This window comes from Cyprinodon tularosa, unplaced genomic scaffold, assembly GCF_016077235.1.
Source record: "Cyprinodon tularosa strain WSP-4 unplaced genomic scaffold, ASM1607723v1 ctg563, whole genome shotgun sequence".
Lineage (NCBI taxonomy): Eukaryota > Metazoa > Chordata > Actinopteri > Cyprinodontiformes > Cyprinodontidae > Cyprinodon > Cyprinodon tularosa.
Genome location: NW_024039300.1, coordinates 370,918 through 395,643, shown reverse-complemented (window position 1 = coordinate 395,643; position 24,726 = coordinate 370,918). Strand labels below are relative to the sequence as shown.

General features: G+C 36.5%; 2 protein-coding genes across 5 annotated transcripts; one reads left to right on the top strand and one right to left on the bottom strand.

Annotated features, from left to right (window-relative positions):
• Positions 1-617: 617 nt before the first annotated feature.
• rpl27a (ribosomal protein L27a) lies at positions 618-12,078 on the bottom strand. Its single transcript, XM_038305748.1, has 7 exons — positions 12,015-12,078; positions 11,904-11,926; positions 4,397-4,498; positions 3,770-3,833; positions 3,614-3,689; positions 2,402-2,576; positions 618-791 (listed from the first exon to the last, which is right to left on the bottom strand). The coding sequence occupies exons 1-7, from the start codon at positions 12,076-12,078 to the stop codon at positions 663-665; spliced, it is 633 nt and encodes a 210-aa protein (XP_038161676.1). The 3' UTR covers positions 618-662.
• LOC119796963 (transcription intermediary factor 1-alpha-like) lies at positions 3,802-24,086 on the top strand. Of its 4 annotated transcripts, XM_038305758.1 has the most exons (11): positions 3,802-4,011; positions 6,773-6,870; positions 12,882-12,977; positions 13,191-13,459; positions 13,595-13,725; positions 17,365-17,530; positions 17,624-18,198; positions 21,169-21,277; positions 21,413-21,487; positions 23,188-23,340; positions 23,498-24,086. In XM_038305758.1, exons 4-11 carry the CDS (start codon positions 13,283-13,285, stop codon positions 23,678-23,680), a joined length of 1,569 nt encoding a protein of 522 aa, XP_038161686.1. In that variant the 5' UTR covers positions 3,802-4,011; positions 6,773-6,870; positions 12,882-12,977; positions 13,191-13,282; the 3' UTR covers positions 23,681-24,086. The 4 variants fall into 4 exon arrangements, with proteins under 4 accessions (XP_038161686.1, XP_038161689.1, XP_038161688.1 ...); XM_038305761.1 differs by lacking the exon at positions 12,882-12,977 and having other exon boundaries at positions 13,264-13,459; XM_038305760.1 differs by lacking the exon at positions 12,882-12,977.
• Positions 24,087-24,726: the final 640 nt, after the last annotated feature.

Sequence of the window (24,726 nt, the reverse complement as noted above, 5' to 3'; positions counted from 1 at the left end):
GGACTTCCAATGCAGTGTTGATTAAAGAATATAACTTTTTGTGGACATTTTCAGTTTTAGATTATTTCAATGCACCTTTTAATTGAACCTAGAAATAATTTAATGGATTTTGCTTCCTGTCTGTTGAATTCAAAACTGTCCTACCATTCATCATTCATATAATTGGTCCAACAGCGACCCAGAAAACAGCCAGGCCTATTCCAGCTTGAATTTATTCCAGAGCTCACTGTAGTGTTGTCACTATACTAAAATGCAATACTCCATACCCCAAAATATATTTGATATTGTGGGAACCCCCCTCTTCAATATGAAAGGTATGAAAAAACTCCCCTTATCTAATCTGAAAATGGCTTTTTCTCAACATCAACCCAGATTCTAATAGTTAAATAAGTTAACAAACGAACAAAAGGATCCAAATATTAACATTTGGCAATACTTTATTCTTTTAATATGTGACTAATCTAGACATAATAGTAAAAACAATGTATTAAGTATCGACAGCCAAATTAATAATGTATCTGGATACAGCTTTTGAGTATCAATACTTTTCAGGGTAGCGATAATTTCAACGCCCCCCCCCCGCTCTAAAGTGACCGAATGAAAGAGAAGACAACAGGTTCCATTTACATAGTTTATTTTTCCAAAACAAGTAGAAAGGAACATTATGCCATCAGCACACAGGCTCCTCCCACTTCCTTGATCTTCTCCTCGGCCTTCCGGCTGAAGAACTTTGCCTTGACGATTACGGGCTGCTTGGGCAGTTTGCCTTTTCCCAGAACTTTGTAATAACCCTGTGGAGGAGAAGGGGAGAGAAATTTTTTTTAACACTGAAGAAAAACTGCTTTCTGGCTCATTTAATTTGGGCAGATATAGAAACATTACTTCTGAATACTACAAATTTTAGTGGGGGTAAAACAATATTTCCAAACATCCTCCAAGAGCTTTAAATAGCTAAAATCAGAGGATTTAATCAACGGCAGCCAGAGTCCATTCAACTGTCCAAAGAGCTCGCTCACTTCATCACAACTTTCAAATTTACAGGAATATATTTGATCTCCTCTTAGATGCAACAGGTACAAACTTATCTAAAAATATACACAACCTCACCTTAAAACCATTTTTTTTTTAGAACTGAAGTTATTAAAATGTCTCTGCCTCATTCCACTTCCTGTACCAAGTCCTGCACTCAAAACTAGGGCTGCAACTAACTATTATTTCACAAATTGACTTCTCTGTTGATTATGTTTTTTTTTTTTCAATTAATCAATAATTGGATATCCAAAAAAAACCTTAAAGATTATTTTTAAAATTAAATTAAATCAGGTGAAACTAAAACATCTCCCATTGAGGTCTGGATAAGAGCATATTAAAAGTTTTTTTAAAATCTTAAATGCAAAAATGTTTACCTTTTTTTTTTTTTTTTTACAATTTTGAAAAAAATTACTGCTCTAAGTGGGTTTTTGTCAGCTAAAGGCATGTTTTACAGCCTCTATACTCCAGTTAACAATTAAATTAGATCATTATTTCAATAATCGATTAATCACGATTATTAATCCGATAAATTGTTTCAGAGCTACAACAAACCGTTTCAACTGGATTTAAAAACAGTTTGATAACACGGCTGTCGTATTCTAACCTGCGGATTTTAAAGGTTGACGAATGTAATTATTTTTAAAATGGATTTTTGTTTGCTAGAAAGAAATGACAAAGATAAACACCTTAGTCTAAACAAAATAGAAACCTTAATAATATTGAACTTTATCTCACACTGGAGAAATTCACTCTCTGCATTTAACCCATCCCCTCGCGGAGCAGTGGGCTGCCTTTGTGCAGCGCCCAGGGAGCAGAGTGGGAGTTAAGGGTCTTGCTTAGGGACCCAGTGTGTGGTCCCTGTGGAAGTGGGGCTTGAACTCAGAACTCCTGGAGGCCAAGCACAACGTCCTAACCCCTAGGCCACCACTCCCCACGATTTAAAATTTACGATTGGATAGTAAACGGAGGGAGGGTAAATTCCAACACTTTAGAGAATCTGAAGCCATGGCTTCTAAATGGGGGACTGTATGTATAAACTGTATTTATTGGCTAATGCAAGGAAAAAAAAAGACCAATCTCAGACAAAAACATTGGCTGATTTATCAATCTACAGCTAAGGCAAATACCCTGCTTACAAACCCTTTAGCCTCACTGTGCTGTAGCACTTTTGCAATGAAAAATAAATAAACTATTATAATGCTTCTGCGGTATAAACGACCCATGTTTAAAAACTAAATCCCCCACAAACAATTTACATAAGTTCCACATATAGCCACTTCTTGATGAATAAATAGGAATTTAAGAACAAAAACTTCCCAGTTGATCTGGCCTTTAAGTGACAATGAGCAAACCTAAACTCAGTACTCACAGCGCGCACAGCATCGATGACAGGCGCTGGGCCATCGGGCTTCCTGGCATAGTTGAGCCTGGTCTGCTCGCTCACCAGCGTCCACAGTTTGTCCAGGTTGATGGTGGGGCAGTAGGATGTATTCCTTTTCAAGTGGTAATGTCTCATTCCCACCTTCCCAAAGTAGCCCGGATGGCTGAGGAAACACATTTAGATCAAAGTTAGCACGCAAATCGAGGAGCCTTTATATTCCTTTGCACAGGGCTTAAGAGCATTAATAGTTTAGAGCAACCCAAGGTGTTTTATATTATCCTGATGGCTGTTGTTGCATCCCTGCTGTTTTCGGAAAATTTAGATTTCTCTTTCATATATTTATCCTATTCCCTCACTATTAAAGTTTTCACTCAGTCTGTTTCACCTGTAAGACCACACAATTCTCTGCGTGAGGATGTTTGTAGACCAGATTCACCAAAGCTTCTTCCCAAAACAAGCCAGATTCTTTCTCAAGGTTGATTCATAACATGTTAAACTTTACCAAAGTGTAATTTGTTTTGACTCTAACTACTTTCCATTGTTGTAAGTAAGGGGGGGACACACGCTGCTCAGGCAGAACAGGGCTGAATGCTGTGCCATTAGGGCTGTATGATGATGTTCTCTCTTTGCGAAGATTTGATAAAGGGCTGACTGAGTGAAATCCATCGATCCGTTTATTTAACTAGGGCGAATAGTTGAACACTTTCTTCCCCACTACATATACAGCAGGAGTGCTCAAGTCCAGTCCTCAAGAGCCACCATCCTGTAACTTTTAGATGCATCTCTTCCTTCTCCAAAACACCTCAATTGAAAGGCTCAATCCCCTCATTTAGCCCTGCAGAGGCACGGTAACGAGCCATTCATTTGATTCAGGTTTGTTAAAATGGGGTGCATCAAATTTACAGGATAGTAGCTCTTGAGGACTGGACTTCAGCACCCCTGGCATACAACACTGTACAACCTGTCCACACCCTCCCAGTCAGTCCTCTAGCTGACCAGAAAACAAATTCAGCTTTTTTTTTACTTAACGTAAAAGAACACAGAAGCAGTGAGAATACAAAGTGAAGCTACAAGGAGAAAGTCAAGCAGCAATCTGCAGGCTCTCCTAGAGCACAGAGCCTGTTCAAACAAATCAACTATAGTTACGCTAAAGGAAGCAGATGAAATGTATTGTGCATACAGATAATCTCACATCCTTACTATTTATCGAAGTTGATTCTGTGGTGATGCATACCACCAGCATTACCACGACCTCCAGGATGCTTCCTGTGTTTACCTGTGGAGAGAGACAATCTGCTGTTATGAACAACTCTACACAATCCTTAAATCTTCACTTAATAAACAAAGGATGCTCACCAACACGACCATGTCCATGGCTCACGTGTCCACGGAGCTTCCTGGTTTTGGAATTCTTGGTGGGCTGTCAGGAACAGTATGATAGTTAACATTTACAGCAGTTATCTCTTCACCAAACGTCTATCTACCAGAGCAGACTAGATACGCTTGGTTGAATGACAGCCTATCTGAACAGTTCTAACGCATTCATGGAACTCATCACAGGATGCAAGTCTTTACGCATGCCAGGAGCTACGAGCTAGGTAGCTAACAACATCACTCACTAGCCGATGGCTTATTTCTGTTAGTACGACAAAAGGTACATGTAGATTTACTACCAGAAGGGCTGTAAATATAATTATAAAAGTACGTGTATGTATATTTAGTGCGGGTTTTATGTACGCTAGCACAGAAAAAGCTGTTGACCAGTAATAGTGCATCGGCCCAGCGAAAACCGGGTAAGCCCATTGCAAACTCCTATCAACTATTAAAAACCTACCAAACCATGAAAATAACACCCAGGAAAGGTAAATTATAGATGGGTGTATGTTTAGATACAGTAAATGTTGTATAATTTGTGATAACAAACAAGGATTGGGACAGATTATATATAAAGTCTCTAGCCAGGGAATGCATTGTTGCACCTACCATCTTGGAGGTTGGCTGAAAGAGGAACGGGATTTGGAAACAACGCGGTTTTGTGCGAGATTTGACCACCGACAAAGTTAGGTTTGAAAACCACAGCGACACCTAGCGTTCCATGGCTGACCAACACCCCTAACACGGTGTTTTCAGAGAAAAGTACCTCTGAGAAACTAGTTGAAAAAAGGATCTATACAGGCAGGCTCATGTTTTAAATTTTCTCATGCTTATTTAAAACAGAGTTTTTCATATATCCGTATTTTGATGGATGTTTTTAACAAAGTATATTCTCAAGGATAAATAACTAAAGTATTTTATATAAACTCTTGAGACAAATAACATTACAATTGCATTAAAAACCTAACACAGAGCTTAGGAATAAGAATAGAATAGCTCTAATTCAACCTAACCTGGGAAAATTATCTTATTGTCATCTATTTTCAAATAATATAACATACACAAAAATATACAATTTAGCATAGCTAAATTATAAGCAATTCAACAGTTTTGCACTAGTTTATGAAAACACATCCAGTGAAACATTTCATTTCTGTTGCTGTGACCCAGAAGAACTTTACCTGAAATAACTGGAAGTAATCACTTTTTTCCTGACTTAAGCATTCTCTGACTCTCTGATATAAACCCCCCCCCCCCCCACTCTTTTTCACAATGTTCCTTCAATTTAGCAGACCTGTAGATACATTCTGGGTGTTCCCTGGGCCTTTGCAGCGCAAAGACTGCTACAGGCATATTACTGTACATTTTGGCATTGCATTTGGCATATTTGACCTGAGATGGATTATTTTGTGGACGTCGGACAGGTGGCTTCATATTTGACTCTACAACAGAGGTTTTCAACTGGGGGTCCGCAACCCCTAGGGGGTCCACAGGGGTAATACATGGGGGTCGCAACACTTTTGGTTGATTAGACTTTTGTTTTTTATATTCCCCCTGCAATTGTTTTCCACTAACTGAAATGTTAAATCCACATTAACATGAATTCAACATATTGTAGTAAACAGATAAATGGAGGCAGAAGATGTCTTTCAGTCATCAATGCACACATTCAGCGACACACAGGAGCTCTTTCAAGCTGGGCACAGTTTTATTCACAACACCTGTCCCATCAACCAGGAATCAGAATAAGAAATACTTTAAAAATCTCAGAGAGAAATTACTTTCGTTACATTATTCCATCTGTAATAGAGTGACAATTGGACCAGTTTTATATAACACAATTTCATACAATATATATAATTAGGGGGTCGCCGCTACATCTCACCATCAGTTTGAGGGTCCTTGGCCTGGAAAACCTTAAGGACTCCTGCTCTAGAACATACCTATTTCTCCATCACTTGTCCTTTAGCTGCAAAATAAGCTTCAACGATCATCCTTCCTTCTAAGACTATACTTGCTAGAGTGCTCAGGAAATTCGGTTTGCTTTGTTTCTTTTTTTATTTCTGTGGTCAGACATATTCTGAAACAATGTGATTTGTAAACTAGTTGCAGATCACATTTTAATGCAGCTTTGCAAACTATTATCATTTACAAGCTAACTTAGGTCTGACTTAGTTTTTAGATTTTTTTGGTCCCTAGCTGGTTAAAAGTGTTGCGCTGATGCCATTTTTGGGCCCAATAAGATACCCCATATCCGGCTGTGCACCACTGGCTGATACCGTACTGTACCGTACCGTACCGTACCATACCATACCATACTATACCATACCATACCATACCATACCATACCATACCATACCATACCATACCATACCATACCATACCATACCATACCATACCATACCATACCATACCATACCTTTGAAATTGATGTGTGTATATATATATATGAAGAACTCCATATTACTTGAATGTAAAATAATTGCCATCATGGCTTTGCCAAGCTGCTGCCTACCTTTGTGAAGCAGGAAAAAGACGATTAGAAGTGAATCTAGTAGAACTTTTCATTGCCTACCTGGAATGGGTGACAATAGTTGAATAAACTTCTGATTCTCAAAATGGTATCGGTGCCCTATTTGAAAGTACTCGTAAATACCGATATCACCATTTTAGTACAGTATCGGGGCCCTGCCCGATACTGGTATTGGTATCGGTGCAACACTATTGTTTAGACTTACAATACATTTGCATGAATGCTGCATCTGCAGACTGATATTAAATAAATGGAATAGTTTAACTGACCCTTGCTGCAAACACTTTCTGATTGTGCCAAACTGTGACTTTCTGCATGAGCAAACCGCTTGCTCTGATAACGCCTGAGTAATAGCAGCAGCTCCACTCAGAGAGTCTTGGAGCTGATTTACATAAAGGTCTGTTATTCAAAGTCTGAGCTACCTTTACAGGGTGTAACTTCTTATTGGTCAGAAAAATACAGAGAGGTGAGTTCTGGCCCACAAATCCTCCGACTGCCACATCAGCTGCATCAGCTCTCATCATAGGAGGAACACGGCATCATCAGTGTGGTAAGATGTTTGCTTTAAATCTATTTAGATACTTGCTTGGAGGCCCAAATGTTTCCTAATTTTGTTTGCAAAGCAATTTGTAGAAACTAAAAGTGAATTTGTCATGAAAAGAACTGCAGTTTTGTTTAATGAGGATTTTATATGACTAATGTATGAATAAAGAAAAAAATAAAACCAAAAAAATACAAAATGTGAGATAGAATCAGAAGAAAAATGACACCAAGGACAGTCAGTCAGTACAGTCTGAGAAAACTTAGATGTTAACACTGGGAAAGCATATTTCCTTAACAGATGGTAAATCCTTCCTCGGCACCAGTGAATGTTAAGTAATATAGCCTGATATAGGAAGGAACATTTTATAGGATTAATCATTCATCAAATGGACATTTGGCAAGAAAAAAAAAATAGATAAGAATTTGTGAATTTTAATTAAAAAAGGGCAATCAAAATTTTTTTTGACAGTAATTAGACTATTTTCTCCAATTCTGTGTCTTTTCAACTATGTCTTATACTTTCTTATAATTCCTTTCTTATAATCAAGTGGGAATGCTTATGCATTCCCACTTATTGTTGTTCACTTCAAATTTTTCTGACTCTAACTAGTCCCGCAGTTTTCAACCGATTTCAACAATTTTGGTATCAAAACGTTCAGCTTGTTCAGCAGAATTGTGCTATGTCTTTTGGTAAAGATATTTTTTGTAGTTTTCGCGATATTCTGCTTTTTCTGCGTTTTTTTTGTCCCATTGAAATGCATGTAGAATTCTTAGATTTCAGCAAAATTCTGATAAAACTTTATCATCTTCGACCTTTAACTACTTCAGCATACTTTCAGCTAGAAACACCATTCAACTTTTAAAATGTTTCCGTATCTTTCTGCTATTACTGCTTAACTCAGCTTTTTGCTAACTTTTACAGTTTTGCTTCAGTGAAGCTTCAAACTTTAAAAGAAAATTTTAAGATTTTCAGATTTATAATGGAAGTCTATGGACGGAATTCTTCAACTGCTAGAGTGCGTGCTCTAGCTTTTGAGCTGTTCTGGTTTTTCCGAACAAATTGTTCTCAGTCCCTCATTTTTAACTCAATTGAAATAAATTATACATCAAAACGTAGGGATTTTTATCAGGATTCAGGAAATATAACCCTAATTTGTGTGGCATTTACGGTTTTCCGACAGTTTGGCCCAGACCATGAAGAAGTCCACACTTCCCCAATAGAAATCCAATGAGAGATTTTCCAAAAATCTCAGACAAAATCCAAAAAGATACATATTTTCGTATCGCTCCCATTTCTTAACCATTTGATGTACTAACATGAAACTTGGTATACAACATCTTCAGAACCTTCTAGCACTCACATTGAAGGAATTTCTTCAATATCATTTATGGTTTAGCTGTTTAGCTGACTCTTTGGGGCATAGGAAAACGCTGATTCTGAGAAAAATCCTCAAACTCAGAAAATGCTCATTTTTACATCGTCACCGTGGCCAAATAGTTTTTAGTAGAAACATGAAAGTTGGCACAGTCGAAGCCGAAGGATGGCTGACACCAACGGTGAAAGAATTTTTTGAATACCTTTTACGGTATTGGCTCACAGCTCGTTTGTTCGCAGGGGAAGTTTTACTTTTGGGAGTTCTGTTCTACCATGGAACTCCATGTAATTTAATGAGACCAGCAGGTCTGACAAACATTTATATTTCTCCTTCCCATTAAGGCTGTGAATGAGCTACAGCCATGAACATTATCCCAATCGGAGACAAAGGATAGCTGTCGCTTAGACTGAAATAATTTTTTAGATACCATTTACGGTTTGTGTTCAGCACTCGTTTGTTCATAGCTGATATTGCCATTCAAAAAAGCCTGAGAGGAAAGGAACGAAAGTGACGCGCTTTTCTCTCTTTCAAAGGGATTTTACCTCTGCCACTTTAAACAGCACATTTTAATCTAATGGAGGGAGACAACACTGATTTAACATTAGGAAGTGGATACAATATGACTACTGGCCATGACCCTTCCCTTCACACGCAACCCTGATAGACTTTCAAAATAAGACTCTGGGGACCCTTCAAAATAAAAGCCCCTACATTAAACTCATATTTTTTTCCCAGCATATGGCTAAACATTATGACCCAAACTCAACCACTTTTTAAAAAATGAGACTCTAGGGGGTTTTCAAAACACACCCCACGGAAAATTTCAAAATAAAAGCCTCCCACTGCCACTTTACCTACTGCCCTAATAACAAGGGAAAAGAGTGATTTAAAGATTGGAAAGTCATCAAGTATCACTGCTGGGTCTGACCCTTTTCTCAACACACAACCCTGCTAGACTTTCAAAATAAGACTCCAGTGACCCTACACAATAAAAGCCTCTATATTATACTGGCATATTAATTGATGCAAATGGCTCAGCATTATGACCCAAACTCTACCAGCTTGTTTCTATTAGACTCTAGGGACCTTTTCAAAACATACCCCAGAGCAAATTTCACAATAAAAGTCTCCCATTTACGCTATAATACAGTATCTATTCACCCAATAACATAGAAAAACCAGTGATTTCATATTTAGAAATGGATTCTATATCACTGCTGGGCATGACCCTTCCCTTGACACACATCCATGATAGACTTTCGAAATAAGACTAAAGGGACTCTACAAAATAAAAGCCTCTTCCTTACATACACTCATTCATTGTGCCATATGGCTCGTAGCTATGACCCAAACTCAACCAATTTCTTCAAATTACACTACCAAGGCCTGTTGACCACACACCTCAGTGCATATTTCTTAATCAGGTTCTAAGATTTACACTGTAATAAAGCATGTGCTAACCTCGTAACATGCAGCCTAAGCCTGCCAACGGTGCTGTCATCAACACAGCGGCTCGTAACATGCAGGTTAAATTTTTTTGATAAATTCAGCTCCTTAAGTGGTATTAGCTCTCTTTCTATAAGCTTCTCTCTCTGTCCTTCCTCTGCTTCTCATGGTCAGTCCTACACATAGGTTTGTATAACATCAATCCTCTAAGGATGACACTGTTTTCTTTATGCTGATCAACCGACACATTTTAAATCATTTCAAATTGTTTTGCCAAGTCTTGACATTTCCACAATTTCAAAATGTTGATACTTATTCAATACCATCTTCCTTAACATTTTACTTCCCATCCTTGAGCTACTCATATTTTCTTCAACCAGATAAGATGGAAGTTCTTCTTTGTAATTTATTTTCTGATTCAGCTAATTTAATATTTTTCAGCCTATGCTGTGAACTTTGGCTTAATTTTGATCTTTTTCTGGACAGGAATTAAGCTTTTCTGTTTGCTGCTAATTCATAACACGCCTGACATGTTTCTGGGCAGTAGGTGGCCCCCCTTCAAAATTTCTTTAGAAATTTTTCTAGAAACTTAGGAGACATCATATTAAGACTCTTCTAGTGCACACATTAAATACATTTTTTGATATTATGTATGGTTTGGCTGTGCTGCTTTTAAGATGAGTTTGTTTCTGCCATTTTACTGCCAAATGATTCTACCCTACACAATCTTCAGATGATTCAATTGTTTTCTGCAGTTTGAAGTTTCTGATGACTTCCTATCACATTTTCATATGTTATGCAGTTAATTTCAGCTTTTTTCATTCAGCAAAAAAAAGCATTCCCACTTTGCTGTTTCTACGAAACAGCTTTTTCTAGTTATTCATAGGATTGTTTTATTATGGAAGCATATTGCATTCACCTATTTCTTTTAATTAATGAGATTATTTTTACAAAAATAAATAAAAATGTTCTCTTTCTGAACTAATGCTGCTGTGATTTTACAGTAGATCATCATAGTAGACAATAGTATTTTTGACAGATTTTTAAGCAAGAGGCACCTTTTATTCAGAAAAGCTTCAGCACGTTCGGTTTGTTAAGTTTAATGAGGGTTTAATTGGGATTGAGACTCCAGGAAAATCTCTTATCTCTTAGATATTTACATGCGATGCCGATTAGTTTGTCGACTTTGCGTAGACGCCTGCCCACTGGATGCTACTCATGGCACAGTTGATTCCCCCTTTTCTTAATATAACTGTCAATATAAAGATATTGAGAGGTGTCTGATTTTCTAAATCTAACATAATAATGTAAATGTATTTAAGATTTATATTTGTTACTTGTTGTTTATCCAGATACAAGTAACATCAGATATTTAATTTGTGATCAGAATATGAAACAACCTTAAATCAGAAATTCACGAGTATGATTTTATGAGGATGATCCACAAAAATTTCGAGTAATAATTACAAACCTACAACTACAAATCATACATTTACGCGTAGAAATCACAAATTGACAATTGCAAATTATAACTACAGATCACAAATCTATGAAAACAAATCACTGTAAGAAGGTGAATCATAAATGTACAGGTATGGAACCAAAATGAAAGAGTAGAAATATAAAATTTAGGGAAAAGTCAGCATTGAGAAACACAGGTGAAGCACTCCTTTTCAATTTTTCAAAGCTCTATTGGTGTTCCTCAGTCCACCTCTCACTGATGTTCTGTCCTGGTCTTTGCTTTTGAGTCCAATGAGTTGGTGAAGGGGCTCCCACAGCTTGCAACAACAATAGAAACTTGCAAACCCAAGGAAGGACGTCAGGTCAGCTGTAGTGGGCTGCTTGCTGCCAGTTGCCCACGGCTTCGATTTTAGCTGGATCAGTTGTAACACCTTTGTTTGAAATGATATGGCCTAAGTTTTTAACTTCTGGCTGAAGAAAAAAGCTCTTTTTCATTTCGTCTTGAGGGCCTCCTTCTTCTAAACCATCCCCAGACGCTTGAAAAGCTGCTCATAAGTGGAAGAAAACAACTCTATCACTGTGGTACGGGAGCAATGACCGACTCAATGACTGTACGTCAGAGGAAAAAGCACTGCATCAGTCTCTGAAATTTAGCAGGCACATTAGAAAGCCTAAATGGCATTCTGTTCCAGTCCAATATACCAAATGGGTACACATTTAGTGTATTTAGCCATTTAGTTACAATCTGCTTCTGTACCTGGTTGTAGCCGCTTGGCAAGTCTAAGGTAGAGAAAAAGGTGAAGAATTTAGAAGGGGTCTTTGAGTTTACACGTCATTTTAGGTACTGAGGAGTAATTGATCCACTGACCTAAGAGAACGAAGCGGTACATAGGGATGTAGGATATCAGTGACACATGGTGGGACGAGACCATTTAAAGACTGAAAACTAAATAAAAGGATTTTTAAATGAATCCTAAAATTAACTGACAGCCAGTGAAGTGAACTTAAAACTAGGAAGATATGTTCAAACTTATGTGTCCCAGTTAAAAGTCATGCAGAAGCATTTTGAACTGTCTGTAAACGAGGAATTAACCCTTTATAGGTCGAGTTACAGTTTTTGATGCTGCTACATAACTGGACATCTTATTTTGGCATTTGATCAATTAAATGAACCCTTGAATGATATATTACCTACTGCAAATTAAGTTGGAAAAAAGTTAACAATTCAAGAAAAAAGATAAAAAGCTAATTGAAAAGTTAAAAAGTCAAGTTGAAAAAGTTAAAAAGCCTAGTTAACAATTCTATTTAGTTTCAGTAGACGTTTCCTCTCTGGAGCGGGTACAGGGTTGTACATGTGCATTTTTTTCTAAAGTGGAGACATGGCCTAAGTTTCTTTTCAAAAATTCGCGAAAATACACCACTATACCTTTGTATTCAATTACATATATTGACTGATGTTTACAAATATGTTTACGTAAACAATTGTTTTCAATGGTTTTTAACATGACTTTTTGTGGTCTCCACGAACATTTCTTTCCCAGTTAAATGTGTTCAAGCCTCTGTCCTATAAAAAAAAAAAAAAAGCATCTTAAAGATGTTTGACGCAAACACTCACCGGTTGTGACTCTTGGTGAAGAGAGCAGAAGTATCAAGGGGCTAATGCTGACTCAGGCTTCCAACCAATCAGATCTCATGTGATCTTCCCCCCCCCCCCCATGCTGGACACATGGAACAGCTCCATCCTTCTCCTAGTTTCCTTGCAGACATTCACTCGTAGACGTGTTCTCTTGGATATCTGAAGCTGTTTTGGATGTTTTTGGTTCAGACTAAGGTGAAGTTAATTATGTTTTGATTAGTCCTTTACTAGATGATACGCTTCTGTGAATAGCTGTTTTATACATGGCACCTTTCTGTGCTGTTGTCTCTTTTTGGTTTGTGCAAACCTTTACAGAAAAGATCCACTGATGTGCTTTTATAAGAATATTTCCTGCTGTTATCCTCATTATGTTATTATTATTTTTTTTTTTTTTTACCTTTTTTACAGTCAAACACTGAGCTCACAGGGGGATTTCAAACCTGCAGCTGCTCTTCTGCTTCATCTGTTTATTTAACCCAAGGGGTCCAGATTTCCTGGCTATGGCAGGCCTGACAAAGAGACACCATGGCAACTTTCCCCAGAGGAGAGCCGCCCTGTTGCCACAGGGAGTCAGGTGCAGAGTGCAACTAGTGCAGGAGGCACTGACACCAGCGATGGGTCTGTATCCAGGAGCAGCGGGGGAGCAGGATGAAGAGCCGGTCCCAGCGGTGGAAAAAGTAACGCACAACTTTACTGTTTAGATTTAAAATGGTAATCTAGTGATCAGCTAATTAATGCCATGAGTTAAGTGATATTAACACAACAGAAATGGAGACATGGTTTTAACTCTGAGCATTTGTTTAAACAAATAGCTCACCATTTCTGGATCGTGTCTCTTGGAGAAGGAGGCCGATTGGTCCAGGACAGAAAAGAGAGCAGCTTCTACAGGGAAGCTGGAATCTCAGGCTGATAAAAGTGTCAAAGCTTTACTGAAGAGATTAAGGTAAGAAAGGAAAGTTTGATATTTTAGAAAATGTGGCTGTTTCTGTGCTTAAAGGAGCCAAATGTCACAGATGGTTTCACAATATATTACCAAAAGTCAGATGACTGGGACTGTAGTCATTAATTCCCTTTATTTATTATTTACTTGGCCTTTTGCATCAGTGACTCAAGATTTGAATTGAACTTAACCCATTCGCATGATAAAATGTACCCAAAATCTCAAGTTTAAAACATTATTTAAAAAGTGCGCTTTCCTTTCGCTCACCCCATATTAAGTAATGCAGACCACCTCACTCTGTGCGCTGCAGCACAAAAACTATAAAACAAGACATAAAAATGCTCCCAAGATGAATTTTTTCATCGATAGATTATTTTCAAAGTACTTAAAACTAAATGAAAGGGAACATGCAAAACATGCAATATCAAAACAACAGATGCAGAAGAAACAACTTACAGCTTTGTCTGAACCAAAGTTGCAGAAAGATCATATTTTGGTTTTTATAATGATGCTGATATAAATACAGATTTAAAAGACAAACACATTTTCATTTACTTAGGTTTAACATTTCTCTCAATTTTGTCTTAATATAAATAAACTTGAAAGGACTTAAATGTAAAATGTCAGACCTGAGTTCACCTTGACTGGAGACTCGGCTTGACTTGACCTTCTTTACATGTGACTTGACTAGGGACCTTCCTAACAGTCTGCCTCCACCTCTGGTTGCTACTTATTTTTAAGAGTCAATTTTTGATTTCTTGATTATTACAATCATTAAGTATCTTAGTAAAATTTCTGGCTACTCTACCAATAAGTTTGGAGAACAAAATAAAAACTCACCACAGACCTGCAGAGTTTATGTTGAGGCAGGTTTTCTTGTTTCTATACAAGCTTCATTGTTTCAATGTTAACTTCTATCTGATACAGTCACTGGAGGTCCTTGCGCTTGTCCTGACACATTAGCTTTACCTTCTCTAAGTTGTTTTTAGAAGGTTTATTTAAAAAAATCAACATTTGATTTGAAATTGTGCAACTGAGGGGATTTAAACGCGTTTGCTCAACTAATACTGATTTAAATAATAAGAAAAAAATGTATTTTCTAAATTTTTCTTAAAATAAGTGCATTTTTTTCTTAAATTGAGAAGGAAAGGGAGATAATTTGCCAATGGAACAAGACAATTTACATTTGAAATAAGAAAAAACAATTGCATGATTTTAAGTGCATATCATCTAATCATTTTATTTTAAAAGTAAAAATACTCATTCCATTGGCACATCATCTTATTTACCTGCTCAGATTAAGGGTAGTATAGTTGATTTAAGACATTTTTACTCATTTCTAGATCGTTTTTGCAGTGAATCTACTCTTTTACCTAAAATTTGAAAAATGTTGTTTAGCAGCATCTCTTGTTAACAACTTAGATATGGCATATTTGTTATTTTATAAATAATCTGCATTGATATTAGTGCAAACAACTGTGCAGTAGTCCTTTAATTAAACTGGAAGGTATTAGGTTGTTTGTGTGTGTGTGTGCAGTTGCGTTCCTACACTGAGTTTATTTCAGAGCCATGGGAGCAAGTCTGCTGTAGTTTCAATTTCATTTCAGTTTATTTATATAATGCCAATTCACAACACGTGTCATCTCAAGGCACTTTACAGTTCACCAAATCATCCAGTCAAATTGATTAAAAGTTTTCTGTATAAGCAAAACTAGTTGGTTGCATCGCCTCATTGACTCCAATGCAATCCCTCACACTAAGCATGCTTGTAGCGACAGTGGAGAGGAAAAACTCCCTTTTAACAGGAAGAAACCTCCAACATTGATTAGGCCATTCTAACACAGAAATGTGCTCTGCTCTAAACTAACCCATGGAGGCCCTCACTGTGTATTTATGTCTTTTACTGCAAGGCAAACTTTTGCCTTTAGTATTTTATAAGTTTTTACTTGATATATATATATATATATATATATATATATATATATATATATATATATATATATATATATATATATATATATATATATATATATTGAACATTATTAGAAATGTCTTTGGGTTTATTATTAATGTAATTGACACTAAAATGAAAAAGGGGAAAGAAAGGAGTGGAAAAAGTTTTTCGAGAAAGAAGGAGATAGAAGTAGAGGCAAGAAAGCATAGTGATAAAAAAGTCAACACCCTTAAAGTCTGCCTGTGGAAAGAAAAAAACTCAACAGAAAAACCACAATATTAGACATCAAATTATTCTATTATTCTTTATAAGAATATTCCATAGAGGGTGTGGGGGCCCACAGTCCCGCCCCCAAATCATGAAAAAGAAACAAAGAAAGGAGTTCCTGCCCCTTCTAATTGACTGCCTTCTCCCTCCATCTCTCCAATTACCAACAAACCTAGTGCTATAGAAGAGAAATATACTCAGACCATGATGCTACCACAGATATATTTCACAGTGGGGGTTCCAACGCATCAGGTTGGGTCCTTCAGATGAGATGGAAGTCCAATTTTTCTTAGGTTGTGGTTCTGCCATGCTCTTAATACTTTTTGGATGATAGATTTGCTTTTTTCAGTCTGCATAACGCACTCATTTTTTTATTTTCTTCCTAAAACCTTAGGAAGCTGAAAGAATCTTAGGGCAAGTTTTGGATGTAGTTGTGGAGAAAGAAAAACAGAGCTTTAAACAAAATAATAATGTACCATTTCACGGGTGTGCATTCGTTTTTGGTAGTCCAAAGAAAATGCATTGAGGAATGACAAGATGTGATTCCATAAAAGTAAAAAAAAAAAAAACCCACTGGACTTTGTTTTCCAAGTTTGAAGACATTTCGCTTTCCATCCAGGAGCATTTAATTTCAGGTTTATAGGATGGCATAAACAAAAGCCTTGTTATGGCTTAGAAAACATGCGAGTGGTTGAATTTGAATTGAAAAAACTTCCTAGATGGGAAGCGAAGCGTCTTCAGATTTGGAAAGCAAAGTCCAGTGGTTTGTTTTTGTAACTTTTTAAAAACCTTTTTTGGAATGACTACGAACTGAATGAGTGAGAATCGTCACCAGCATGAAAAAAATGTGAAAGCAGAAGGAAATGGTGTGAATATCTTAATAATGAGCTGGTGCAAAAACAGCCAAAGCAGTCCTGTAAAGAGTAGGTGTGTATGCAGGACAAGGAATGGATGTTATTATTATTATTATGTACAGGCACTGTTACCAGCAATACGGCACTGTTTGGATATTAGTTATGACTTTGCATAAGAGAAAGTGGCACAACCTGCACCTCACAATGGAAAACAGCAGGTGGCAGAGAACGTCTGTCTCTGTTTGTAGCAGTAAGCAGTAGTTAATGTGAGGAAACAGAGCTAATGTTTGTGGTATTTGAAGGTACAAACTGTAATTATTGGTACAAAGCTGTTTTATTTCTACCTAGATTTTGCCTTTTTGTTTTTCTTTCTATATCCACATCCAGTACTCTTTAATTTCTCTCATTTATCCTCTTGGTATATTGATGGTTTTTTACTAGAGGCTCTGTTACTGAAAAGCTTTAGGTTGTCTGAAACACTGCAGCATGAGTTTCTGAAAATAACTAGAGGAGTTTTTGATTTGCCGAGGTCATAAAAAGTCTCACACCTTTGAGTTATTCTACCAGGATTCACCCCGAGGCCCAGAGGATTCTGGGTGATTCATCCATTGCTGTTGTGAGCCTGGAGCGTCTGAACTTCCAGTGTGTCACGTCGTCATCTCTGCAGCCTGTGGTGTCTCTGGTTCGACTGCCTCTCCAAGAAGACATTGTTTCTCTGAGCTGTCCTCTGCAGGTACACAAACTAGACATTTTATACAAAAGACAAAGATAAGGATGATTTGAAAATGAGAAGAATTTCTGAATGTGTCCTACTGTCTCCTGACAGAATGGATTCAGTCCAAGTCAGGAAGACATTTTGGAAATTGATGATTTATCACCCAAGTATGGAGCAGCAGAGTCAGAAGATGAGTGTCAGGCAGAAACCAGCTCGACATCCTGGACCGAACCCTACTGTCCTGAAAGCTCCTCATACGGAGAACCAGAGCAAGACTCAGGCTTTGACTGTGAATCCAACCCAGACCAGCCATACATCCTTCTGGATTCCGGATCTGATGATGAAAAAAGCGATTCAGAAACCTTTTACCTGGATCCAGATGCAGAGCAGGCCGTGGTGATCAAGGTGGACCAGGAAGAAGAGGCGAATCTGGAGCTGTGTCTGGAGCTGGAAGAGGAAGCTGATATTAAATCTGAAGCTGATGTTTGTGAAATGGAGCAGGGTGAAGATCAAAGCGCTGATCTTTGCAGCGTAGCCAAACAGGAGGCTGAATCTGGAGCTGAACAGATAGAGAGTGAAGATTTTTGTGCCGTTTGCATGAATGGAGGAGATCTGCTCTGCTGTGACCGCTGCCCTAAAGTCTACCATCTGGCTTGTCATATACCTTCTCTAAGCAGCTTCCCAACGTAAGCATTGCAGGAACACACAGAAGTTAATCAGATGTAACATCCCTCAGGACATAATCACGTTTTCAGGATGTTTAAAGGGTTTTCGTCCATGAGCACCTTTCAGACCAAACTAAGATTAAATCAAAAAGGTCTCTCTATGAGTTGAATTTTGTTTCATTATTGTTGCTAGCAAAGAACATGTTTTTTAAATGGCAACAGGAACAAAAACGTTCTGTGTATGGACAGCTAAACCTTATTTTCAAATGACGTTTTTCAGATCACATTCTCTTTACTTCCAGAGGCGGGCTTTCCTCTGCAATGAGGAGTATAGACTAATTTCTATCTGTCTGCATCGATCTTAACAACATTGAAATGGTTAATGTGCACAGCAAGAGGGAGTGTTTGTGGTGGGCTTCAAGTTAAAAAAATGTGATCTGTGAGATGTGATTTGAAAAGATTGCAATTCAATTATTATTAAATCTGAAAAAGAAAAAAAAAGAAATCTATAAAAAGTATTTTTGAAAAATGTAAATATGACAATATAAAATTTGAAAAATTAATTGTGGTTAAAAAAAAAGAAAAGAAAATCTGTGAAAACAGCAAAGTTACTCTCAAAACAATAAAAAAAGTGCAATTTTTCAAAATTCAATTTACAAAATGTGTTCTTTGCTTGCAACAATAATGGGACAAAATGAATTTCTCTGCAGGATCCTTGATATATCTTTTGTGGCGGCGTGACTCTATTTTATTTGCTAGAATGAAAAAATTCCCAAACAGTTTATTAGGATTAATTTGTGGTAGAAGGCAGCAGGGAAGGCTGTTATTCAATAAGTTGTGGCCAGGTGCACCTGCATGATGTAATAATCAGAGAATTTGACTGTTTACTATGCATACCGGTGCCATTCCAATAACTATAGTTTACTCATGGCCACATCTGTCTGGGGTTGCTTCAGTAAGGCTAGTTCATTCTAAAGTGGCTATAGAGTACATCTGTTCCTTTCACTGCCCTATATGCAACTATGGGGATCTTTTAACGAAACTAAGCCAAAAAGACACATTTTATATATCTAGGATTCAAATTGTTAGGTTGATTAGATTGCTGCACCATGCTGAAGTTATTGGAGGGCATGATGTGCTGCTGGGTGGTACTCCTCTCCCACCTGTAACCATACTAGGGGTGTATCAGCATTGATCCATCATGATACATCTATTAAATGATTAACAATATAATTATATTAATGCAGAATGTAAGTAAAGATCCAGATCCACAATAGTTATATAGATAAATACCCATGTAGATACCCATGTTAAGCCCTTGTGCAATAACCCTGTATCATAATAATAATCATAATAAAAAAAAGATTACATTTAGAAACTGGAGTTCTTTGGTCAGCATTTCCTACCAAACATCATTTATTCAGAATGAGTTGCAGTGTAAGCAACATGATGACATCCATGTCATAATATTTTATATTATATTATAAAAACGAAACAATTACAGTATTTTTTACTGACTTTACATTTACCTTACATTTAAAATGTATATTTCTCAAATAAAATCTATTGTTACAACTAGTCGTGGATCCCTTAAAGTGAAGCTAGATACGTAAACAAAACTTCTGGTGAAGGTTAAAGTATTCGACTGAAGTCCTTAATGTCAGGTAAAAAGGTGCAGTTTCTACGCTGCACTTAAGTACAAAAGACAAATTATGTTTTGTTTTAAACAATACAAGATAACCTAAAACTATTTAATAAAACATTCTATGCACAAGGACATGTTCAATTTTCATCTAAAGAGAACATAATAATGATTTGGTGTTGTTTTGTTCTAAATGAAAATTTCAGTTAGTGGGGTATAGATCGACTTTTTTTGGGCTCTGGTGTTTGAGTAAAATTAAAAAATATGCAGAAAAAAAAATTAAGTAAAGTACTTATGTTTTTAAAAAAGATACGTAAATATAACAAAGTATTTATAGTTAGGCACTTCACACCTCTGTAAAAAAAAAAAAAAAGAAAAAAAAAAAAAGGCACATAAGGAAAAGCATTGTGATTGCTTAAAATTCCAAATAAAATTACATTTTATTTTAAATTTTCCAGATTTCCTGTGATTGATCCACATTTGCATCTTGGAGATCTTATAAGTTTTATAGTCACTTATAGTCACCCTATTTGACATCATTTAGATGTATATGCCACTAAGTCACCCGGGTTGCATACAATGTTTTTATGACAAATGGCGGCCTCCTTCTGGCGTAGTACCGGTATTTGTTATTTTTCTCATTTAAGCTTTGTTCTGCTTAATTTGGTAGTAAATATAGTCTTCCTGTGTATATCTGCCATAATAACATAATGTGACGCAGATTATGTTACTAGTTATGCATACAAGTGGTCAGCATATCAAAGCAATGGAGGCCAGCGAGTGAGGAACACCCACTGTCCAGGATCAAGGATAAAAAGATGCAAGAAGATGCTTGATTAAAAGTAGGATATAGATGTACTTTATTTATCCCAAGCTGGGAAAGTGCAGTTGTGTTGGAAAACATGGTAAAACTGGAGCTTAAGCTCTGAAAGCAATATGATGTAACTGTGAAGTTGAAAGACATGTCCTTGCTAATAGTGCTACTGGTGTTAGCAATGCTTTTAAGCCATATCCTACATTTGATCACCACGGTGTTGCACCGTGGGGTTGGGGTTCTATTTAGGCTCAAAAAGGACGATCAAAACACTGTCAGGACCAACACTTTGAGTATACAGCCTGATTTTAAAATAATCAACTGGGTTTTGGTCTATTTGGTATTGGAATATAGGATGATTATGCACCTTTAAGGCTTTTTTGGTATCTTGATATGTTGTGAAAGTGACAATACTCATAAATCTGTGATTCCTAAACCTAAAGCAATGTAATTGTCTGCAATAGTCTAAAAAAACATGTGATTTTTATATTTTTCTTAAATGTTTTATTTCTATGTTCACTTTGTAAATCGTCAGAGGTGACTGGGTGTGTACGCTGTGTAGAACCGACACAGATCCTGTGGAGAGCATCCAGTCCTGTGGGGGAGTCAAAGTGCCTTACACCCTCTCCGACCAGGACCAGAGGGTAGGTTTTTATAAACAGTCAGTTGTCTGGTATGTTAATTAACAAACTGCTGAAGTGAAATCTGATCTGACTTACAAGTAAATCTTTAAATTTCATTTTCTAACAATATTCCTCTTACTTTGTTTCTCCTTGCAGAGATGTGAGAAGCTATCTCTTCTGCTGTACTGTCACACACTCAGCGTTCCATTCCACGAACCAGTCAGTCCACTGGTCAGTCCTGGTCAGATTTACTGAAAGAAATCTGCAGCTTTACAGCTTGAAAAATGAAACACACCACCAAAACACTACTGCACAAGATGAATCTAATGGCATACAATACTTTGTGTATTATATACAAAGTAATGAAGGATTTAAAACTGCAGGACGCCTACAACACAAAGTAATAAGTACAACTTTTAATTCTGCAAAACCACATAGCAGAATCTACTCTGGTTTGCTCAACTGAATATAGCTAAACCAAAATTTATCAGCGAACTGAAGAAGTCAGACTTGTTTCAGAAGGAAAATATTATTTTAACATTTTCAAAGCTGCATCGTAATGAATCACAAAAAGTATGAAATGACTTGATGAGGCCAAAGAAGCTGTTTGATCATTTAATGAAGTGGTTGCTAAACAACAACTAGGGGTGTCGTGAGAAGATTTTCGTAATCATTGGGATCCCTGAGGTATGTATATATATATATATATATATATATATATATATATATATATATATATATATATATATATATATATATATATATATATATATATATATATATATAAAACATTTATTATGAAATTCATATATGGTACTTGAATATTCCATGTCAGGACTGATTGTGTGTGTTAAGCAGCAGGACCTGGGCTCTTTGCTGTGATTAAGTATTTTAGTCAAATGAGTAACTGGCTGTTCAACAGCTGCATCTCTGCCAACATCGTTCTTGCAAAAAAGGAAAATAGGAACATATTCCATTTTTTTTTTAAATAATTTAATATTAATTAAATTTATTTTTTTTAATTTAGTTTTTACATCTCCTAAATTGTTTTTGAAATCCCTTTTTTTAGATTAGGTTTTACAAATGGCGTATTTTTCAAATAGCATTATTTAAAATTGTCTCTATTTCTGGGGATAGGCTTCCCTCTGGAGAGAGGAGCAATGAAGCATTTCTATTGGCCTGCTGTTGTTACCGTTAGCAACAGCAATTGTATGGGTCAATGTACATCAATAGTTTTTGGCTTGAAGTGAAGAATGGGAAATTTTAAAAAGAATGCAATTTGTGTATAAAACTATTCAAAAATATACAATCTATAAAAAATCAAGCTTGAAAAGTTCCGTTTAGGCAGCTGGACGTGACGTTTTCTAGAAGACGTTTCACCTCTCATCTTTATGTCCAGTTGCCTAAAGTGAACTTTTCAAGATTGATCATGACTTGGATGACTGAGAATCTTCATAGATTAAAAAAATAAATAAAAATAAGTACCTTTTTAATTTTATTTTTATCGTTAAAATTGTTTTGCAAAGTTTAATTTGACATTTTACTTAAATTTTCATTTACAAAATGTCTTCTTTGCTTGCAACAATAAAGCAACAACAGTCCATACCCAACTTTGTAACTCTGGACTCAAAACGGGTATCAAAAACTGGTTACAGAATATTTTAAAACCAATTTCTGATTATAAATAAATAAAAGTAGATGAAAAGTATGACTGCGGCATATACTGGGACTCAGGAGGGGCTTTTTCACATTACCCTTCGTTCCTTAAACACGACTGTCACTAAAGGTCGTTCTAAAAGCTATTGTTCTATTGTCTGCATGTAGGATGTTGTATTTTTAAACATTACAATTTTTTAACTTAAAAAAAAACATTTAATCTCAAACATGTGGATGTGAGTCATACGCCTCTCCTCTTTCCAAATTCCATATAGGCCAGAAACTACTATCAGATCATCAAGAGGCCCATCGATTTGTCAGTCATCCGTAGGAAACTGGACAAATGCAACACTCTCCATTACTTCACTGCAGAGCAGTTTGTTGATGACATCTTGCTGATGTTCAAGAACTGCGCTACTTTTAATTATGTAAGTTCATGGTTAGAAAAAAATGTAGCTTCCAAGAAGTGAAAATGTTCAAAGAGCAACGACAAGCTGAGGTTCTCTTCCATTGGGTGAATGTCTATTTACAGAGAATTAGATTATGTCGAGCTGTTTTAATTGTTCCTCTGTTTGTTGTGCGCAGCCAGACTCAGAGGTGGCCCAAGCTGGCCGAACCCTGGAGGTGTTTTTCCTGAGCAATCTGAAGGACATCTTCCCTGACCGGACATTCCTGTCCGCCAGCCAGGACAGGATGAACAAAGCTCGCAACCGGTGGCTCAGCAGGAAAAGGAGACACGTCTTTAGTGGAAGAAAATTCTACCTATAGACTAAATCTCTTATGTTCTATTAAGTCTACTAGTGTAAATCAGCAAACATGTACTGGTGTTTATGGGATTTAAGATTTTGGGGGAAAATAACTCAACTAAACTTATTTACAGAGTTTATTTACTCATATGTGTGTTTATAATTTTGCAAAACATTTTTACAAAAGTGTCCTCTCTGTTTAACAAGAAAGCCAGTCTGTTTTACAAATGTGCTCTATTTTTATAATTCTGCTTTTCAACAAGTTCATTTTTTTCAATCAGCAGAACGTTTCTTCTTAATGTTTGATCTTTGTGGCTAACAGTCATATTTCCACCATCAGGATAGGGACTTTTAATACAGACACTTGTTTTTGGTGAATACCAGTCACTGTCAATGGAAATAAAGGTCATTAGTGAATTCAGATTAAAGCATAAAATGTTTCCTTTGTTTTTATTTTTCCATTTTTATCTTAAAGGTTGTCTGGCTTTTCTTTAATGAATTTAATTATTCAAATCAGGAGATTGCGGTATTAATAAAATGTTAAATATGTTGAATTTGACAATTTAGCAGCCATTTTCCTTCAAAAATCCCAGGCAGGTCGATGGAGTTGAAGATACCTTATTTATAAACTGGTTTAAAATGGCCTTAACTACATTAACAGAGACCAACTCAAGTGTCAAGTCCTGTAGTTCATTCCAATCTGAGGGGGCTGCAAGCTGGAAGTTTTTTTTTTTGCAACACAATTACAAAAGCCACAAAACAAATACAAAAGCCGCAACACAATTACAAAAGCCACAACATAAATTTTAGGGCTATACATTTTATATTTAGGTCTAGCTTACAGTTGACTCAGAATAGTTCTCTACATACACATAGGTCTAAAATATACAGACTCACACACCTATACCGACCACAGTCCTCCACTGATTAATTTATAACAGATATTTATTCACACGGCACATCTAAACTGCTAGGCTCTAGATTAGATTAGCAGAATCTATCTTAGATTAGGTTAGTTTAAATACAAAATGTTCCGTAAATGCTCATTAATTTGAGACCAATATTGCT

Bases quoted from the DNA above. Each gene is read 5' to 3' on its own strand.
- rpl27a (XM_038305748.1), bottom strand. From the start codon at position 12,078: ATGGTCTCGTCCCACCATGTGTCACTGATATCCTACATCCCTATGTAC. The intron at 4,499-11,903 runs GTACAGAAGCAG...ATGGAACGCTAG, and splicing joins TGCCAAGCGGCTACAACCAG to GTGTCGCTGTGGTTTTCAAA. The intron at 2,577-3,613 runs GTAAGGATGTGA...GTGTTTCCTCAG, and splicing joins AGAATCAACTTCGATAAATA to CCATCCGGGCTACTTTGGGA.
- LOC119796963 (XM_038305761.1), top strand. From the start codon at position 13,283: ATGGCAGGCCTGACAAAGAGACACCATGGCAACTTTCCCCAGAGGAGA. The intron at 13,460-13,594 runs GTAACGCACAAC...TTAAACAAATAG, and splicing joins CGGTCCCAGCGGTGGAAAAA to CTCACCATTTCTGGATCGTG. The intron at 13,726-17,364 runs GTAAGAAAGGAA...TTATTCTACCAG, and splicing joins GCTTTACTGAAGAGATTAAG to GATTCACCCCGAGGCCCAGA.